Source organism: Hypanus sabinus, chromosome 2, assembly GCF_030144855.1.
Source record: "Hypanus sabinus isolate sHypSab1 chromosome 2, sHypSab1.hap1, whole genome shotgun sequence".
NCBI classification, from domain to species: domain Eukaryota; kingdom Metazoa; phylum Chordata; class Chondrichthyes; order Myliobatiformes; family Dasyatidae; genus Hypanus; species Hypanus sabinus.
In genome coordinates this window covers 98691444-98708787 of record NC_082707.1, presented here as the reverse complement: position 1 = coordinate 98708787, position 17344 = coordinate 98691444, and the positions used below count along the sequence as shown (strand labels likewise).

General features: G+C 45.8%; 1 protein-coding gene across 4 annotated transcripts in view; it reads right to left on the bottom strand.

Annotated features, from left to right (window-relative positions):
- The window catches only part of farp2 (FERM, RhoGEF and pleckstrin domain protein 2), a 242812-nt gene that overhangs the window by 63725 nt on the left and 161743 nt on the right, over positions 1-17344 (bottom strand). For all 4 annotated transcript variants that reach the window (XR_009508090.1, XR_009508099.1, XM_059951181.1 and 1 more), the window contains exon 16: positions 15082-15215. Coding sequence is in view for 2 of the 4 variants with exons in the window: in XM_059951181.1 (XP_059807164.1) it covers positions 15082-15215 (134 nt within the window). In the remaining 2 variants the exon portion in view is untranslated. The remainder of the gene's footprint in view (positions 1-15081; positions 15216-17344) is intronic.

Sequence of the window (17344 nt, the reverse complement as noted above, 5' to 3'; positions counted from 1 at the left end):
TACCCGGGCATGGACATACCCCCTAAACATTGCCAGGCAGTCTGCCTGGGCAGATCCCTCTGCCACCCGTTTCCAGGACTCGCAGATGGCTGATTTCGCCAGCCCCAGGAGCAAGGTGACAAGGACATCCTCATCCCTCCATGCCCTCCTCCTTAATGGAGTACTGTATATAAAGAAGGTGGGGCTAAAACACAACCTGAATGCGAGAAGCAGCTCTTACAAATATGCAAAATGAGCTGCAGCCTCACACATTCCATGTACCTGCGATACAGTCTCCTCCACCCCACAGAAGTGACCTGCAGCTGGGAGGTCACTGTTACAGGGCACCGCTCCATGCAGCAGCCTCTACTCCAGATCCTCAAGGTGCATGGGAAGAACTCCCTTGTAAAGAGACTTACATTGAGAACCCCTTCACCCCCAGCTGGAAGGACAGCACGCCATGACGTGCTGGGATTGTGGGAAAGGGCTAGGAAGTGGAGGGTGTGGAGCAGCAGCCCAGATAGGTATCTCCCAATTGCATCCCTACATGGGATTGTGGGTGTTAAGGAGAGACGGCTCAAGTTGCGTGGGCTCGTCTCTCGGATAAGATTGCGGGGCCTGGGCCCGACAAGCAGCTCTGGTGGAGCAGAGTGAGCCCAGCCTGAGTCGGTCCACACACCTGAGCCACACTGACATCCGCTGAGGCAGGGCAGGTGTCAGCCAGGTCAACACCCACTACCAGAGGGATTCCTGCCCCGAGGCAACCATGTTCCAGACTCTCAGTAGGTCCTGATAGAAGCCGGGCAGACTCTGCAAAGCAGCACAGCTGATGCCCACCAGTGGTAGCCGCATCGCTTCATGATGCCCATCTGGAGAAGTATGTCGCCAACACATGCCACCTGGGAGAGTCCTGGGCGTACAGGAATCTCTGCAGGCTCCTGAGATGGAGAGCTGCCAGGCACCACCAACTGACCACCCTCTCCCACTGGGAGACTCGAGACCACCTCAGAGGCCCAGTGTTTCCTGTTACCCCAGAAGAAGTCCACTAACTTCCTCTGCATTCTTGCAACAAAGGTGGGGCCAAGGTGACCATCCGGTACTGCAACATGGAGGCCACCAGCTGGTTTATGATCACCACCCTGAGAAGGTGGTGATCACCCTAGGAAGCACCCTGAGACGGCCTGACCAGCGCCCCAGACAGGCTGTGACTTTTAAATTTAATTAGGTTGCGATCCGGACCATTGACTCTTTGTTCCCTTCTAATTCTGTTTCATGCGTCCTTTGAGCCTGGCAATCAAGGTAATCTACCCTCGACACGAACCAGCAGCTTATAAGCCCCTGGCTTTAGCCGTTCGGGGCAAGAGTGTTAAGAAGCATTAGCAAGTCGCCCTGGCTACCACAAGCCAGAGTTATCCAGCCCGCATCGGACTACCAGCAATTCACCTTCCTTTACCAGAGTGGATCCAGGCAAGGTCAGTCTGCCAGGGGTTAGTTGAAGGCGGAGTCCTGGCTCGACGTTCATGCCCATTGTCTGTGTCTACCCCTCGAAGAGTCCCAGCTCGGTGCCTGAGTGGAAGGCGGAGTTCCAGCTCGATGTTCATGCCCTGTGTCCACGTCTGTCCCCTTGAAGAAGAGTCCCAGCTAAATGCCTGATCTGGAGGAGTCCTGGCTCAAGGTTCCTTGTCCTGTGTTTTGGTGTCCACTTTTCTGGCTGTGGTTAATCAAGGTCCTAGTCTCCTAGTCCAAGGTCCGCAGCTGTCCATGTTCCAACTGTCCAAGTCATGGCCACGGCGATCCCAGTTCCCTGCTTCCAAGTCCCAGGTCCGTGGCGATCCGTCCCAGGTCCGTGGCGATCCAAGTCCCAGGTCCGTGGCGATCCAAGTCCCAGGTCCGTGGCGATCCAAGTCCCAGGTCCGTGGCGATCCAAGTCCCAGGTCCGTGGCGATCCAAGTCCCAGGTCCGTGGCGATCCAAGTCCCAGGTCCGTGGCGATCCAAGTCCCAGGTCCGTGGCGATCCAAGTCCCAGGTCCGTGGCGATCCAAGTCCCAGGTCCGTGGCGATCCAAGTCCCAGGTCCGTGGCGATCCAAGTCCCAGGTCCGTGGCGATCCGTCCCAGGTCCGTGGCGATCCAAGTCCCAGGTCCGTGGCGATCCAAGTCCCAGGTCCGTGGCGATCCAAGTCCCAGGTCCGTGGCGATCCAAGTCCCAGGTCCGTGGCGATCCAAGTCCCTAGCCCCTAGTCCGAGGTTTGCGTTCCTTTTTGTCCTCCTTCTGTGTAGCGAGTAATAAGCACTATTTTATTGTACCTAAGACAGATGTGTTTGTGTCCTGCTTGTGGGTCCTCTCCCAGCACCCTTGTCCCCACCTCGTGACACCAGGTCCTGCCAATTCGCCAGCCAGATATCCCCAGAAGGACTCAGGTAGACTCCCAGATAGAGGAGATGACTGGTGCTCCACTCAAAAGCTCACCTCCTCTAGCAGGGAGTCTGCCTGTGACTTTGGTCCTGCCAAACGCGTGAGGTTGGGGTGTCTCACCCACCTAAACTCTGTTTGTGTGAATGCTGCGTGATTTACTGCCCCCAGCAATCGCCCGTTGGCTAGAAAGAACAGATCGTACACTGCATAAAATTTCAAAGTATATTTAAGAATGTTAAATTAAGCAAATTTAAAGGAAAGAAAAAAAACAAAAAGGGCCTGTTATTCTTCTACAGTCAAATGTGCACTTAAGTTCATCTTGAACTTGTCTGTCACTCACACACTGGAGCCTCGGTCTGCCTGAAAGCACAAACCACTTCCGAACGTTGCTCGAAATCCACCTCAAGCAAACGGGTCTCCTGTGGGAATATTGGTCCTTCCTCCTTGAAGCCATTCATCTGTACAAAGCATCCTGTGCAACAGGGATGGCATCCTCAACCATCTTCCCTCCTGTCCTCTCCCAGCTCCCACACCAGTATCCCTCACAATACCTCTCTGCCCAGCATTCTCCAGAACCTTCCCCCATTCCACCATCCTGACTGGCTGAAAGCACATTCCTAAACTGAACAACAGAGCCTCCTACTTCAGCCTGAAGCCCAAACAGAACTCTTACAGACTGCTCTTCCAAAACTGCTAAAATGAAATACCGACAGCATAGCATTAACTGGGCATTACACTTTGAAACGCAGAATAAAACTATACCTGTGTGAAACATGCAGCATCTGATGACCCTGCCATCTATGTCCCAGAGACCTATGTCAGAACATCTTTCTAGAGAGTGAACACTTGCAAGGCTGTACCTGGGCCAACGAACCGTCGGGATGATTCGAGGACATCTTCAAACTCTCACTGCTGCTTCGAAGGGATAATCATACCAGTGCCCAAGAACAGCACGGTTGCTAATTCAACAACTATCAGCACCGACATCTGCAGTGATAAAGTGCTTTAAGAGATTGGTCATGGTTGGAATCAACTCCTGCCTAGGCAAGGATTTGAACTCACTACAAATTGCCTACAGAGGATGCAAGCTCACTGGCTCTCCATTCAGCCTCAGACCACCTGGACAACAGCAATACCTACACCAGACAGGTTACAGCTCAGTGCTGAGCACCATCACACCCTCAGTACTAATCAACAAGCTCCAAAACCTGGGCCTCTGCACCTCCCCCGTGACATCCTCACTGGGACACCACAGTCAGTGCGGGCCAGGAGTAACATCTCCTCACTGACGATCAATACCTGAAGGATGCTTAAACGTTACTCTACTCTGTCTGCAGCTGTGACTGTGTGGCTAAGCACCGTTCAAACACCATCTATAAATTTGCTGATGACACAGCTGCTGTTGGGAGAGTCTCAGATGGCGATGAGGAGATGTACAGGACAGAGACAGATCAGCTGGTTGAGTGGTGTGGCAACCACAACCTTGCACTCAATGTCAGTAAGACCAAGCTTGTGATTTCCACAGCTGTACCATGGAAAGCACTCTAACTGGTTGCATCACCGTCTGTTAGGGTGGAGCCACTGCACTGGGTCAGAAAAAGCCACAGAAGTTGTAAACTTAGCCTGTTCTAACATGGGCACTAGCCTTCCCAGCATCAAGCACATCTTCAAATGGGGATGCCTCAAAAAGGCAGCATCCATTATTAAGGAACCCCATCATCCTGGGCATGTGCTCTTCTCATTGCAACCATCAGGGAAGAAGCACAGGAGCCTGAAGACACGTACCCCGTAACTGGGTCACTTACCAGCAAAGATAAAGAGGTCTGTTGAAGTCTGATGGTACTATTTTAACAGTATTTATTGATAAAAATACACAAAAATAATATAAATGTAAACATACAGGTAATATACGTCGTCAATACTAAATCAAAAGGTGTGGGTATAATAATAATCAATAAGAAATAAGCTCTATCATTGTCTAGGGGATAATGTATTGTCCGATGGAAATATAAAAGTCACTTTAGTTCGTTCAAGCTGTAGGATGTAGCCTTTTTGGTTTGAGAGAAAGACGGTTTAACTTGCCCATTCCTTTTAAGATGTCACTCCTTCGAGAGTCGTTGGGAGTTGGTTTCCCCATTGTTAGCTAAAAGCCGTTCTTCCACAGTAAAAGCCACCGGTTCCGGGGAAAATGGAACCAAACGCATGTGGCCTCCTCCCCCAGTGGCTTCCGCTATTATGGGATCGCTAGCGTTTCTTCTGGTGCGTCTGAAGGGGCTGTTCCCACAGACCCTCTTTTATCCTGATTCACAGGGTCTCAGATGTCAATCAGGTTGGGGGTGATGCAATCCCTCCCTCAACCAGCCCACTTTGCCTGAGGGCTTCCACGTAGCACAGTATTGCAATACACAAATCCATCTCCAAGAGACAATGGCCGTTTCCCGTAGCTTTATATCGCCGGAGGGGTCAAGACATTCCAAACGTCTTTCTCTCATCTCCTGGGTCTCCTGAACTGCTTCAAAAGTGATCTTGTGCTTCTCACAAGGGAGGGGGCTACCCCGCACCCTTCGGCCCCTCAGAGCTGTGGTACATTCATAACACTATATATATATTTCTTATTGCAGTTTATAGTTTTATTGTGTATGGCATTGTACTGTTGCCAGAAAACAACAAATTTCATTACATATGCCAATGATATTAAACCTGACTCAATCCTTCTTATCTTTACCTTCACTCACTGTGGAGTTATGGGAATGTTGGATTAAATCTTTCAGGACAAAACACTATGACTAAGTACCTTTGAGGCTTGCCTTTATACTTACGGTGCCCTGACCGACATCAGGGAAAAACACAATTTCTGGATTTATCATTTTTGCTGTCGTGAAGGTTAGAAAGTTATGGACAAAACCTTGCACAGGGAGTGAGAGTAGAGAGGTGAAGAGAAAAGGGGATTGGTGAACAACATTCCCCCTAAGTTTCTTTTTTAAAAACAGCATTATGGAGCATCTATTGCTCTGGCCAGGAAATTTCTACACGACCTGAAAATGGTGTGGCACTTCAAATGGTTTTTACAATATGCGTATGATGAATACTGTGAATGACAATTGAAAACTCAAACAACAACACACACAAAATGCTGGTAGAACACAGTAGGCTAGGCAGCATCTATAGGGAGAAGCGCTGTCGAAGTTTCGGGCCGAGATCCTTCGTCAGGACTAACCGAAAGGAAAGATAAAGAGATTTGAAAGTGGGGGGGGGAGGGGGAAATGTGAAATGATAGGAGAAGACCGGAGGGGGTGGGATGAAGCTGAGAGCTGGAAAGGTGATTGGCAAAAGTGATACAGAGCTGGAGAAGGGAAAGGATCATGGGATCAAGGCCTCGGGAGAAAGAAAGGGGGTTGGGAAGCACCAGAAGGAGATGGAGAACAGGCAAACAACTAAATATGTCAGGGATGGGGTAAGAAGGGGAGGAGGGGCATTAACGGAAGTTAGAGAAGTCAATGTTCATGCCATCAGGTTGGAGGCTACCCAGCCAGTATATAAGGTGTTGTTCCTCCAACCTGAGTTTGGATTCATTTTGACAATAGAGGAGGCCATGGATAGACATATCGGAATGGGAATGGGATGTGGAATTAAAATGTGTGGCCACTGGGAGATCCTGCTTTTTCTGGCAGACCAAGCGTAGATGTTCCGTGAAACGGTCTCCCAGTCTGTGTCGGGTCTCACCAATATATAAAAGGACACACCAGGTGCACCAGACACAGTATATCACACCAGCCGACTCACAGGTGAAGTGTGGCCACACCTGGAAGGACTGTCTGGGGCCCTGAATGGTGGTGAGGGAGGAAGTGTAAGGGCAGGTGTAGCACTTGTTCCGTTTACAAGGATAAGTGCCAGGAGGGAGATCGGCGGGAAGGGATGGGGGGGACGAGTGGACAAGGGAGTTGCGTAGGGAGCGATCCCTGCGAAAAGCAGAAGGGGGGGGAGGGAAAAATGTGTTTGGTAGTGGGATCCCGTTGGAGGTGGCGGAAGTTACGGAGAATTATATGTTGGACCTGGAGGCTGGTGGGGTGGTAGGTAAGGACAAGGGGAACCCCATCCCGAGTGGGGTGGCAGGTGGATGGGTGAGGGCAGATGTGCGGGAAATGAGAGAGATGCGTTTGAGAGCAGAGTTGATGGTGGACAAAAGGAAGCCCCTTTGTTTAAAAAAGGAAGACATCTCCTTCGTCCTGGAAAGAAAAGCCTCATCCTGAGAGCAGATGCGGTGGAGACGGAGAAATTGTGAGAAGAGGATAGCCTTTTTGCAAGAGACAGGGTGGGAAGAGGAATAGTCCAGGTAGCTGTGAGAGTCTGTAGGCTTATAGTAGATATTCCTCATGTTTGCAAATGAAAACTCACGTACTTTTGACTTTATTTATTAATTGAAGGGTATAGTGAAGTCCAGTAAAACAAAGAAAATCTTCCACGTTTCGTAAACATTATCTTCATCTATCTTTATTACAAATCATTTGTTCACCCTCCAGATTAATTTTGCACCTACATGCATTAATCATTTTTTATGATCATAAGACTATCCTGGACTCCAAAAACTACAGGTCTACCACATCAGCGCTCTGTTCATTGATGGGAGCAGCCCGCTAGGGCATTGAAAGAGTTAGTGAGCACGCCAGCGGGTGGGCCGGGTAGAGGGGATGTGGGGGATTGGCTTTGGAGGAGCTGATCTAGTTGCTGGCCATGTTGCTGCCTGCTATGTGAAGGCACCAGAGTTGATGCACAAAAGCAGCATGCAGTGTAACCATAAGTGACTGTCCTGGATGTTTCTCTTGCAATCGCATTATTGGACATTGATAATGTAAGATGATGCAGATATATTTCCCTTGTTTGGTGGTGAGAAAGGCAACAAGGCAGTGAGGAATAGGCCTGAAGCTGCGGGGTTGCCTGCTGCTGCAGTCTAGGAGAGGAGACACTGAATGCAGAGTAGCATGGTGTCAGTGCTCATTTGGGGGGTTGGCCTCTCTATTGGTGCTGCCCTCAAGTGTTCAACTAGCAGAATGACAGGCTGGACTGCCAGGAGCTGTACAATTCGCATATCACTCAGGGACTTGGACTATATTTGTGTAATGATGTGTGTTTTCTCTCTCTCTCTCCCCCTCTCCCTCTCCCTCTCTCTCTCTATTTTGAAAGTACGTTATGCACCGTGCCCCCAGAAGAATGCCATCTAGTTTGACTATATCCATGTACAGTTGGATGATAATTAAACAAATTGATTTTGATTTGATTTGATTTTGAAACTTGAATGTCAGTGTCAACGAGAATTGGCAGTTCTTCAAATTCTTTGTTTCTAAGTACACAGTTCAATGTATCTGTGAACATCTTAATTGAGCCAGTCTTAAGTTTCTCAGAAATGACAAATTTGAAATCACAGTATTGCTGTGATATTTTTGAGACAATATTTTCGTCATAGTTTGCAATGGTAGCTGGGTATTTTTTTTGGTCAGTCATACAACATTCTCTTTTCCAAATTCAAAACTGGTTGTGTTGGCATTAGCAACAGGGTCAAAAGCTTGCCATCCGTTTAACTCATTGTCAGGAAATCTAATACCCAAGTGAATACACACATGTTGAATGAATCAAACAATAGGCACAGTACCGGCAAGAGAATTTATAGAAGAAAGCAGAGCTTTCACTTTGTCACTCCAATAAATGATTTCACCAATATACTATGGCCATAACTTGTTAACTTGCATACTGCAGTGCTTCAATGATATTCAAGCAGCTTTCCTAAAAGACTTCACAAAGAGATCTCAGTTTCGACGTGGTATCCGTGTTCACAAGAGTTCCCGTTAAGGACACCTGGTCCTCCTGCAGTTAGGGTTTGATAAGGGTACCCTTGACCTTTTTGAACACACCGGTACATCGACTTTGAGGAGAGGGCTCGCCCGTACACCTCAAATGCTTCTTCAGATACATCGATAACACCTTCCTAATGTGGCCTTATGGACTCCAGGCACTTTAACAATTCCATGACCATCTGAACAGCACACATCCAAATATTCAATTTACAATGGAGATGGAGAACAATGGCAGCCTCTTGTTCCCGAAAATTCTAATATGACTGTAGCCTTGGAGTTTATCAGAAACCCACTGACATGGACTTAAACCTCAACAATAACAGCCACCATCACCCCTCCCAATGTAGAGCGGTTCCTTCTACTTCGATTAACTGTGCAAAAACTATCTTGGACCTGGAGAGTCTCTACAAAGAAATAAGATAATTAGGCGCGAGGTTCCTACAGAATGGCTACAAGGTGAAGGAAATCAATTGGATGCTTAAAAGGGCCAATGGAAAAACCAGGAAACTTAACGAGGAAGAACCCATCACTACCACTGGTCTTCGCTATATTTCCACAGTTTCTGGAACGATTGCCAAGATCCTGAAGAAAAACTGGATAAAATACCATCCACAAACCTGTAAAGAAGCTCAAATCCCAGCTTATGTTGGTCAAAGTTGACCTGCGACTCAGAATGGCTGGCATTCACAGGATTCCCTGTGAATGCAGGTAGTTTATATCAGTCAGCCAGACAGGGCACACAGTGGAAACCTGCATCAAGGAGTATTGGAAGTCTATCCGTTTGGGTTACCCAGAGAAATTGACGGTATCTCATACGCAATGTATCACAGGATTGACTTTGATGGCACAGACCAACTGAGCCGTGCTAATGGCTTTTGGGACTGCCTGGTGAAGGAAGCCATTGAAATAAGACTAGAGATTAAGAATTAAAACAAAGATGAAGGTCTCGCTCTTAGTAAGAACTGGAATATGATTTTAAACAAGGTGGGACAGCAGTGATAGAAAGCAGCTACAGGGAGGTCGTCACCCCCAAGTTGCAGGACAGGTAACTGGGTGACTGTCAGAAGGAGGAACAGAAATGGCCAGCCAGTACAGTGTACCCCTGTGGCTGTCCCCTCAATAATAAGTATACCATTTTGGATATTGTTGAGGGAGACAACCTAGAAGAGAGGACTTGCCGTGACTGGGTTTCTGACACTGAATCTGGCGCTGAGGTTCAGAAGAGAAAAGAGATGGACTGCAGTAATGATTGGGGATTCTGTATTTAGAGGAATACAGACAAGATTCTGTGGACATGATAGAGACACTGCCTCAGTGGAAAAAGCCTGCCTGCATTTATCTTATCTATACCCTCATAATTTTGTATACTCTATCAAATCTCGTCTCACTCTTCCATGTTCCAAAGAATAAAGTCCTAACCTATTCAATCTTTCCTTATAACTCAGGTCCTCCAGACCCGGCAACATCCTTGTAGATTTCCTCTGCACTCCTTCCACCTTGTTTAGATCTTTCCTGTAGGTAGGTGACCAAAACTGCACACAATACTCCAAATTAGGCCCCATCAATGTCTTGAACAACTTGAATATAACATCCCATTTCCTGCATTCAATACATTGATTTATAAAGTTCAGTGTGCCAAAAGCTTTCTTTACAACCCTATCTACCTGTGATGCCACTTTTAATGAATTAGGGACCAGTATTCCTAGATCCCTTTGTTCTACCGCACTGCTTAGTTCTCTACCATTCACTGTGTAAGACCTATCCTTTCTATATCATTGGAACCTCTTCTGGGGAAGCCAAATCTCTACAGTGAACCCAAATAGGAGGTGTGCTAGAGCTGTTTGAGAGGGTCTTAGCTGGGGGATGGGAACCAGAGTGATAGGGCTGAGGATTTACAGACCATGTAGTGAGACTTCAAGCAAGGACAGGCTGTTGATTGGGTAAAATTGCAGTCAATATGATGAGTTGCAATGCAAAAGGGGGACAAAGTTGCAAAGTGTAATGAGTGCAGGACTGAAGGTGCTCTATTTCAATGCACGCAGTATGTGGAATAAGGTAGGTGAACTTGAGGCACAGTTGGAGGTCAGCAGGTACGACGTTGTGGGCATCACTGAATCATGGCTGAAAGAAGATTATATCTGGGAGCTTAGCATCCAAGGATACACACTGTGTCGAAAGGACAGGCATGTAGGCAGAGGGGGTGAGGTGGCTCTGTTGTTAAAAATGAAATCAAATCCTTAAGAAGAGGGGACCTAGGTTCAGAAAGTGTAGAATCCTCGAAGGTAGAGTTAAGAAACTGCAAGGGTTAAAAGACCATGATGGGAAACCCTCAAACAGCAGAAAGATGTAGTTTACAAATTACCACAGGAAATAGAAAAGGCATGTCCAAAGGGCAATGTTACGATAGTCATAGGGGATTTCAACATGCAAATAGAGTGGGAAAGTTAGGTTGGTACAGGACCCCAAGTGAGGGACTTCAAAGAGAGGGAAAAGATGGAATATGAAGGGAAGCTAGCGAATAATATTAAAGTGGATACCAAAAGTTTCTTCAAGTATATAAAGAGTTAGAGGTGAGAGTAGATATTGGATATCTAAAATATGCTGGAGAGGTAATAAAGGGCACAAGGAAGTGACAGATGAACTGAATAAGTATTTTGCATCAGTCTTCACTGTCGAAGACACCAACAGTATTCCAGAAGTTCAAGAGTGTCAAATGTGAGTAAAATTGTCAATACTATGGACAAGGTGCTTGGGAATCTACAAGGTCTGAAGGTAGATAAATCACCTGGACTAGATGACCTATACCCCAGTGTTCTGAAAGAGGTGGCTAAAGAGATTGTGGAGGCATTAGTAATGATCTTTCAAGAATCAATAGATTGAAGTGGGCTGAAAAATTGCAAATATCACTCCAAGAAGGAAGAGAGGCAGAAGAAAGGAAATTATAGGCCAGCTAGTCTGACCCCAATAGTTGGGAAGATGTTGGAATCCATTGTTAAAGATGTGGTTCTGGGGTACTTGGAGGTACATGATAAAATAGGCCGAAGTCAGCATGGTTTCCTTAACTGAAAATCGTCCCTGACAAATTGTTGGAGTTCTTTGAAGGCAAAACAAACAAGATAGTCAAAGGAAAATCAATGAACATTGTGTACTTGGATTTTCAGAAGGTCTTTGACAAGATGCCACACGAGGCTAATTAAAAAGGTAAGAGCCCAGAGCATTACAGGAAAGGTACTGGCATGGATAGACCATTGGCTGATGGGCTAGAGTTGGAATAAAATGAGTCTTTTCTGGTTGGTTGCCGGTGACCAGTGGTATTCTGCAGGGGTCTGTGTTGAGAACTCTTTACGTTATATATCAATGACTTGGAAGATGGAATTGATGGCTTTCTGGCCAGGTTTGTGGAGGGCCACATAATGTTGAGGAAGCAAACAGGGTGCAGGAGGACTTAAACAGATTAAGAGAATGGACAAAGAAGTGGCAAATGGAATACAATGTCAGGAAGTGAGTGGTCATGCACTTTTGTAGAAGATATAGAAGTGTTGACTATTTTCTAAATAGAGAGTAAATTCAAAAATCTGAGGTACAAAAGGGACTTCCAGAGGACTAATTTTCCCCTTGCAATCCTTTTGCTCCTAACACGAAGCCATTATGAAACTCTTTCACCTTGTCTACTACAACAACCTCATCCCTTCTTTCAGCCCTCCTGATTTCTTTCTTTGTGTCCTCTTCCATTTCTTGTACTCCATAAGCACTTCATTTGTTCCTACCTGCCTATATCTGTTAGACCCTCCTTTTTTTCTTAACTAGACCCTCAGTATCTCTTGAAAGCAAGTTTCCCTAAACCTGTTATCCTTACCTTTTATTCTGACAGGCACTTAGAAGCTTTGAACTCTCAAAACTTCACTTCTGAAAGCCTCCCACTTACCAAGTACACCTTTGCCAGAAAACAGCCTGACCTAAACCACATTTGCCAGATCCTTTCTGACACCATCAAAATTAGCCTTTCTCCAATTTAGAATCTTAACCCAAGTACCAGATCTACCCTTTTCCATATTTACCCTGCAACTAATGTCAATTTGATCACTAGATGCAAAGTGTTCCCCTACACAAACTTCTGTCACCTGCCCTGTCTCATTTCCTAACAGGAGACAAGTATTGCACACTCCCTCATGTATTGATTAAGGAAACCTTCCTGAACGCACTTGACAAACTCTATCCCATCGAGTCCTTTTACAGTACAGGAATCCCAGCCAAAATATGGAAAGTTAATATCACCTACTATCACAACCTTATGCTTCTTGCGACAATCTGCAATCACTCTGTAAATCTGTTCCACTAAATCTTGCAGACTGTTTGATGGTCTGTAATATAGCCCCATTTACATAGTCATACCTTTCTCATTCCTCAGTTCCACCCATAAAGCCTCATGAGACCAACTCTCTGGTCTGTCCTAACTAAGCACCGTCGTGAAATTTTCCATGGCTAGTAATGCCACCCCTCCTACTTTAATCCCTCCAGCTCAATCATGTCTAAAACATCAGAACCCTAGAATATTGAGCTGCCAGTCCTGCCCCTCCAGCAACCAAGTCTCGCTAATGACTACGATATCATAATTCCATGTGTTGATCCATGCCCTGAGTTCATCTGCCTTTCCTACAATACTCCTTGCATTGAAATATAAAAAACTCAGAACATTTGTCCCACCATGTTCAAACTTTCGATTCCTGACTTTCTCTGAGGTCTGAACAATATGTCTCCAAAACCAGTAGAATGTCTGCTTTGGCACATAGGCTCCCATCCCCCTACAACTCTCGTTTAAACAATACCTCACTGCATTATTAGCAAACCTTCCCACTGGATGTCGATCCCCTCCAGTTCAGGTGCAAACTGTCTTTCCAGATCCAACCTTCCCTGGAAGAGAGTCTAATTATCCAAAAATCTGAAGCCTCCATCCTACACCAATTCCTTAGTCATGTGTTAAACTGTATTATCTTCCTAGTTCTGGCGCCACTAGCAGATGGTGCAGTAGCAATCCTGAGATCAGAACCCTGGAGGCCTGCCCTTTTACTTAACACCAAACCCCTGAAAACTCCCCACGCAGAACCTCATCCCTCTTCCTATCAATGTTATTGGTACCTACATGGATCGTGACCTCTAGCTGCTCAGCCACCCGCTTAAGAATGCGGAGGACTTGGTTCAAGATGTCCCAGACCCTGGCATCCACAAGGGAACATTCCATCCGGGAATCTTGTTCTCATCCACAGAGCTTCCTTTCTGTTCCCCTAACGAACGAATCCCTATCACCACAGCTCACCTCTTCTTCCCCCCCCACCTTTCCCTCCAGAGCCACAGTGTCAGACTCAGTGCTAGAAACCTAACTGCTGTGACTCTCCTCTGCTTCATCATCCAACCTGCCCCAACTGTACTGAAAGTGATTTACCTGTTGTTGGGGGGGGGGGGGTGGCCACAGGGGTACTACACTGGCTCCTTAATATCCCTTTCCCCTTCCTGACTGTCACCCAGTTTCCTGTGTCCTGCACCTTGGGTGTAACTACCTCTATACGTTTTATCTATCACCCCTTCCACATCCAGTTCCAGCTCCAACTCCTTAATGTGGAGAGTTAGAAGCTGCAGCCGGATGCAGTTCTTGTAGGTGTAGTCGTTTCTGTAGGTGTACCTGCTTTCCCACATCGCGCAAGACGAGCATTCAACTATCCCGCCTGGCATTCCTACCGCTCTAACTGTGTGAATGAAACAATAAATCTACCTACAGCTTTTCACCTTCTTTCACTCAAACCTCTCCTGCTGAAGTCTCAAAATCCCCACTCCAACACTGGCCACTCAACTTGCCCCTTGCCTTATTTTTACTTGCCCTTGCGAATGAATCCTAGTCTCTGATTTGCCACTGTTCAAACGCTGAAACTCCCACAAGGTGCGGCTTTTTAATGCACACTCGCTGACCTGAGTGACTCATTTCTGCTCTTGTTCCCAATCTCTGATTCGCAGCTGCTCAAATACCCTTTGTCCTCTCCACCCCCTCCTCATATCTTTGCAACATAAATTTGTTTTCTAACCTTTCATGGTTCTGGTGAAAGATCATCATCCTGCAAATTTGTTTCTGTTTCTCTCTCCAAAGAAGCTGCCTGACCTGATGACTATTTCCAGCATTTCCCATTTTTGTTCTTTTTTCTTAAATTTTTTACTGCTCTTTAGGAACAAACAGGACAGGAGGCCTTTGAGAGAAACCATGTTTTTGTAGGACTTTTTTAAGCTGTTTGGTTATTACAATTTCACTTCTCAAGTATGTCTGCTGTTTCTCTTGTGATGCCTGTTACTGTTCCCAGCATGTCACTCTGCATTCCTCAAAGCCCTATCTAAAAAATATTCTGAAGATAAAAATACTGCACCTTATGAGCTATTCTTCACTGTTTGAAATGAGTATTAAACTTCTGTAGAGTGAAGGAAGTACTTCTGGGATGTCAAAGACCTGCCAACATTGCTCATCTCCACTAGTGACACAGCAGCACCTTCTGGCTAACCACAGTTCTGATCTGTCCAATCTGCCAGTGACTTTTCTTTAAATATACACACCATCATGGTGTCAATGTAAAAGCCATAGTTAAGTTCTGGGAGGCACCGTGAAGTAACGTCTGAATCGTTTAAGCAGACACATGTACAAAGCCACAAAGTGCATCAACATGTGACTGAATGTTGCTTGTGCAATCATGTTAATAGTCCTGTGATTTGGGTACAGTCCAGCATCATGCAATGTGCAGGCAGAAGCATGGCCACATTAGAAACATGATTGCAGTGGAAAACAAGGACCAAAAGGAACTTACCAAAGAGCCAGTCTCTGTTCAATCTCCTTCAGAAATCCCCGATGAAATTCATAAATAGGGTCAATATTGGAAAACAGCAGAGTCATTAGTCCTTGTGGCATTGCATTCTCTTTGATAACAGCACTACGAAACCACTGCGAGGGAGACATAAGGATGAGCATCAGTGCAGTGCAGCAGAAAAACACCCAAAGTTAATGTAACTAGTTTGATGACGACCAGGCTATCTGCCATTGATACAGAACTGAAAACTAAAAATGCTGGAAATACTCAGGTGAAGCAAAATCTGAGGACAAAACAGCTATTGCTAAGCACTTCTAGCACGTTCTGCTTTTACAGTATTTCAGATTTCCAGCATCTGTCATGTTTTGTTTTCATCTCTGGCGGGTGAAAGTCAAGTATTATAGTAATGAACTGGCTGCTCTACTTGGAATCATGTCACAGTTTGACATTAAATGTCTCAGCTTAAATACAGCAGAGCAGCTCAAAAGCTGCAGCAGTCCCACAGCTCTCCACACACAATACACACATTGTGAGCTCAGTTCCCTGAAGTGAAGGCAGCACTGGAACAACTCCTTCAGCCCACGATATCTGTGCCAACCATGATGCCAATCTCGGTTCCTTAGTATGCGGTCCATGTAAACATTGCTACCATATCTGCTTTTGCCATTTTCTCTGGCAGCCAATTCCAGGTGCCTAAAAAAACACCTGCCTTACAGATCTCCTTAGCTTTCCCCCTCTCTCGTATTTGACATTTACACCCTGGGAGGAAGATGTTGACTATCTACAGCTCTTGATTTTGCACTGTCATTCCAGATACCAAGTAGCACTTGACACTATTGAGTTAATACAAAGCCAAGTACTCTTATTTCTGAAACACAAGAAAATATGCTACACACAGGATACTGGAGGAACTCAGCAGGCCAGGCGGCATCTATAGAAAACAGTAAAACGTCAATGCTTCGGGTGGAGACTCTTCATCAGGACTGAAAAATCGCGTCACAGCCCAAAATATCAACTGTGTACTCTTTTCCATAGATGCTGCCTGGCCCATTGAGTTCTTCCAGCATTTTGTGTGTACTACTCTTATCTCTGTTTCACAACCGATTGCAGATTCAGGGCCGATTGTGTTTTGAAGGGGGGTGAGGAGAGAAGAGGACTTCAGGGCCAATGTTCATGTAAGGGGAGGGGTGTTTGGGTGGGGGCTCGATGATCGTGTTGCTGTTTTTATGTGCGGGCAGGTGGGCTTGCTGCTTCTCTCTTCGTTTCGTGGCTATCTGCATTGTGTACTTGCTGAGGAAGACTCCTCAGCCTTCAGTGCTCCCAGTTTGTCCAACCTTTCCTTACAGCTAATACACTCTAATCCTGGTGAACCTCCTCTGCACATTTTCAAAACCCTCCACATCTGTTCCATAATGCAGCAGCCATAACTGCACACAATATTCCAAATGTGGCCTAAGCAAATTTTATATTCAGTAGCTACAATCTAACTTCCAGCCTTTTATACTTCACACTCCAACTCATGAAGGCAAGCATTCTTTGGCACCTGTTAGCCCTGATCCCGTGTTTCTCTCCTGTTTGGAGACAAGAGGCAGACCTTCTGAAATGGAAACAGCTGTTCCCAGAGGCATAGAAAGATGAAGCACAGAAATTGGCTAGCTGGACCACTGTGGCTGCACTGACCATGAAGCACTGGTTTTTGCACTCTTCCTGTCAGAATGCAATTTATTCATTAACCAAAGCACCTCGCAGAAAGCCATATGGTCATAGGGAGAACATGCAAAACTCCATGCAGACAGTGTCCAAGGTCAGAATTAAACCTGGAACTGGAAAGAAACAGCTCTACTAGCTGTACTATTGAATCTGTTCAGAAGGTCAGCAGTCTGGGTTGGGCACATAATTAAACTGCTAACTTCTCTTCTTTGTAATTTAAAGCTTTAGCCCTACCTTTTAATGCAAACTTGCCCCAACCTTTCCCCATAAAACGTGCTAAGTAAACCTGCAGGAAAAAGAATCTCACGGTTGTATCTGATGATGTGTGGATGCTGATAATAAATTTTACTTTGAACTTGAACTTTTGAACTTTTACCTTGAGCTTTTTGAATTTTGAATTTAAATTAGAACTTTAATAAAAGTTTAAAAAAAGGAAAATACAACTACTATTGCATTTTGCATCTTAAAATTATACATATATATATATATTCTTTTTAAATCGCCTTCCCAGTTCTGATGAAGGTTTCTGACCTAAAAGATTACACATAGCACA